The sequence below is a fragment of the Amphimedon queenslandica genome, unplaced genomic scaffold, assembly GCF_000090795.2.
Source record: "Amphimedon queenslandica unplaced genomic scaffold, v1.1 AMPQUscaffold_13363, whole genome shotgun sequence".
Lineage (NCBI taxonomy): Eukaryota > Metazoa > Porifera > Demospongiae > Haplosclerida > Niphatidae > Amphimedon > Amphimedon queenslandica.
The window spans coordinates 188,957-193,226 of record NW_003546401.1 but is presented as its reverse complement, the minus strand read 5'-3'; the positions used below and the strand labels follow the sequence as shown (position 1 = coordinate 193,226).

General features: G+C 32.4%; 1 protein-coding gene across 1 annotated transcript in view; it reads right to left on the bottom strand.

The window, feature by feature from the left end:
- Window positions 1-1,741, bottom strand: part of LOC109582691 (phosphatidylinositol phosphatase PTPRQ-like) — a 5,352-nt gene extending 3,611 nt beyond the window's left edge. The window contains exons 1-3 of the mRNA XM_019997563.1: window positions 1,391-1,741; window positions 905-1,225; window positions 411-815 (exon numbers count right to left, since the gene is read on the bottom strand). Of these exons, the coding sequence (XP_019853122.1) occupies window positions 411-815; window positions 905-1,225; window positions 1,391-1,664 (1,000 nt within the window). The 5' untranslated portion in view covers window positions 1,665-1,741. The remainder of the gene's footprint in view (window positions 1-410; window positions 816-904; window positions 1,226-1,390) is intronic.
- Between the last annotated feature and the right edge of the window lie 2,529 nt (window positions 1,742-4,270).

The following is a 4,270-nucleotide window of genomic DNA, read 5'->3' as shown; positions in this document are numbered from 1 at the left end:
AAAATTCAATTTCAATCGGAATCAGCTCAAACTTGCTACACAACATAAAAACATGTATATGTATCAGAAAAAATTATAAAAATAAAGAATTCTCTCCCAGTCATTTTTGGCAAAATTTGGGTAAGTACCCTGTACTATAGTACAGGGTCCTCACCCAAATTTTGCAAAAAATGACTAAAAAAGAATTCTTTATTTTTATAATTTTTTCTGATACATATACATGTTTTTATGTTGTGTAGCAAGTTTGAGCTGATTCCGATCAAAATTGAATTTTTTTACAAATTTTTAAAGTTGCCCCAAAGCCATGTACATGCGCTATTGTAGTGTTTGTCAGCTCATGAAGCATGCTTCTTAGCTCACTTAGCATGCTTTGTTGAAATTAATCTCTTATTGACATACATTATGCTTACCAGTTACAGTGAAGTTAACATTCATATAATTTGTATCAGAAGTCGTAATGTATTGATAAATTGGAGCTACTATAGTAACAATACATGTATATGTTCCTGAATCCTCCATACTGCTCAATGTAGTGAAATTAACAGTTGATCTATACTCATTGAAACGTGATCTCATCATAACGGGGCTAATATTAACACGATCTGTATCAGCAAGCCTCATTGAACTAGGACCACTCTCATCTCCAAAATCACCGCTACTCATGATTTTTTGATCAGTCTTGTTCCAGGTTACGTTAACAGTGAATGGTGTATCAACATTAGGATCAACACTGATATCACATGTTAGTATCAGGTTACTGCCAGCTAAGAAATAGTTCTCTCTTGATCGACTCACATCAACAGATGGAATGGGAACTAAAATAAAATAAATTATGAAACGAATAATGCATTAATTAATTATGCATGCATAATAAATTATTAGTCACTGTTATCATTATGCTTACTTTCTAATGGTAGGGTTGATGTGTCATTACTCCTTGCTACAATGGATATCTGACTAACATTAATGGAGGCTTCACAAGTATATAGACCAGCATCAGAAGTATTGAGAGAAGAGAAGTTCAAATAAAGAGAACTCATTACATTAGATACAGTCATAAGAACTGGAGGTACACTAATAACATTGTTAGCTGATCTCTTAGTCCATGTTATCACTGGTGAGACTATGAGTCTATCAACAACTGTCACTGTACAATTTAACATGTATTCTTCACCAGGTTCAGCCATGCCCATAGTTACTATCTCTACCACTGGCTCTGGAGTAGCTGTATTGAAAGCAAAGAAGAGAAAGAAATAAAAAAATGAGAGAGAGATTAGAGGAAGGAATTTGAAGAAAAATTATACAAAGGAATGGTATCATTTACATGTACATGTACATGTAGCGGTTTACAGAAAAGTTTTAGATAAGATTGCAAAGAATGCATACTTACCAATAACTGTAATGGAAGTATTAGCACTAGCTGATGTATTCCTGAGATACGTGTAACTATTAGGAGCAGTCACTTCAACATTACAAGTATACATTCCACTATCATCAGCATTATCCAATGGATGGAAAATTAATGTTGCATTAAAATGTGATATATTGATTATATTGAGATCCTCAGTAATAGTAGCATCAGATGAACCCATAGGAACATTAGTACCATCACGTCTCCATTGATTAGTGATAGTCACTGGTATAGTAACTAATAGATTTAACATTATGTCACATTTAATGAAGAATAGTGTCCCTGCATATAATGTATCATCACGTTCCTTTGATATAGTAACAATAACTGGTGGAACTATAAAATATTAAATAAATAAATATTTTTAATGAGAATCAATCTAAATTTTTAAAAATTAACTATTAAATTTATCACTTACTGTACAGAATATTTATAACTTACAGTCAACAATTAAAGTGAAGGTATCACTATCCTCTTGAGAATCATAAGTAGCAGTGCTAGGATCATTGGTATTATTAAAACCAGTTACATTAAACTCAGCCATACATGTATACATTCCAGAATCTTCAAACCTCACTGGATCCAGTATTAGAGTATAGTTAGTAACTGAACCAGTATCATCTGTTGTGATACTGTATGGTCTATTTAAGTTAGAAAGCATTTCCATATCTGTCTCATTCATTTGAATAAAAGTAACTATTGGTGTTACTACTAATCTCTCAACTGTTGTTATGGTACATGTTATAGTTAGACTCTGACCAACTTCAACTGAACCAACTGATGAGAAATTTACTTTCATTGGAGGAAGACCTGGTGATCAAAAAAAGAAAGACATGATAAAAAGGAACAAACAATAATAGAAGAGTATATAGGCAATGGAAGAACAGTATTCATTGTAGTACATAAAATAAAATTTACTTTCAACAGTAACATCAAGAGTAGTATCAGTAGGTTGACTTGATACTATTAATGAGTTACCCGAATTGATGATCATTTGACAGGTATATGTTCCTCCATCATTATTATAACCAGTATCAATAGGTTGAAACAATAGCATGCTTACAAGACTGTTACCAGTTGGAGGTATCACTTGACGTCTTGCTTCATTAGTTGGTATTGCATTACCACTAGGATCAGTCCATACTACACTAGCAGTTACTGGTGTATTCACTATTGTAGTGTTTACTGTAGCTGTACAGGTTAGTAAGTAACTTGTACTCTCATATATTGGACCAGTTGGAGGATCAGCAACTATTGATAGGCTGGGAGGAGATACTACAAAATGAATTATTATTTCAAATATATAATAATAAGTAGAACAAACTTTGAACAGTTAAATCTCTGTTAGTACGGTCAACAGTACCAAATACTAGAAATGTTGCTTGACAGTAATATTGCCTAGCATCAGTTGTCTTCACTGGATCAAATGTAAGTACACTGGTGAATATATTCCCATTTCTAACAACAGGTACTAGTGTAGCATCATTGTTTATGATAATCACATCTTGAGATGCTTCTAAATCATAAGTCCATCTGACACTAGAAAGATTCTCAACAAAATTAGGAGGTACAACTATAACACAAGATAAATTGAATACATCATCAGCAACAGGAACAGAAGGAATATTAATACTTATATCAACATGATTGATGTCAAACCCTATCAAAAATACATGTAAAATGGGATAAAATATAAATCGATTAACTTACTTGCTATAGTTAATGTAACTGCACTGCTATTATCATTCCCTGCTATTATAAAAGGAGTATTAGGAGTCACACTAACTGAACAATTATAACTAGCACCATTATCAAGTTCATCTCTTAAACTATTAATACGTAACACACCAGTGTACTGATTATTAGTCATAACTGGAGGACTGATAGTAAAATCACTTCCATTGGTCAGTACAGTGTTATTTCTCCTCCAACTCATAGTAACACTAACACTAGTATCAATATATTGACTGATGTCAGCTATACACATAATATCAAGAAACTGTCCTTCTGCTAGTTCTCCATCTACTAAATGCCCAGTAGCATTATACTCAACAATAACTGAAGAAGTTGGTACTATAAAAACAATAAAGAATTAAAACATATTCAACTATTTCAACATACATGTTAGTATCACTTCAGTTAGATTCTATTCCATTAAATTCATAGTCTATACCAGATTGAGTGATATTAACAATACATTGATAATCCCCAGCATCAGATGACCTTAATGAATCAATCATAATCATTGCTGTAGTATCACCAGATCCAGTAGTACTAGTAATGAGTTCTCCATTTCTTACTATACTGCTAGTAGCATTAATATTGTATAGGTCATCTAGCACATCAACTGTACAATTAAGAGTTAAACTTTCTCCCAGTGATCTACCAGTAGTAGTAGTGAACGTGATATTAGGAACAGGAATAGCTATAAAATGATACAATATGCACTACAATCAATTATTTTTATTTTAAGTTGAAATACCTTGTACAGTAACAATATATTCATCAGAAGCACTGCTTGGTATTATTAATGGATTATTAGCACTATCTCTTGCTGTAGCAGTACATGTATAATTACCAGCATCAGAGAAGTTGAGTGGTTGAAAGGTAAGAGCACCAGTAGTTTTAGTCTGAACTGCTATTAGTCTGGAACTGTTTTCAAATAATACTTGAGCATCATCTTTGAAGACATTAAATGAGACATTAGGATTAGTAGGTAAAGGAGGAGTGAAAACAACAAAACAGCTAACAGTTCTAATAGTTCCAAGAATAAAAGGAGAATTATCACCAGGAGATATAGATACTTGTGGTATAGGTACTATATGAGCAAGTATAAATTATAAATGGTGAAACTATAAT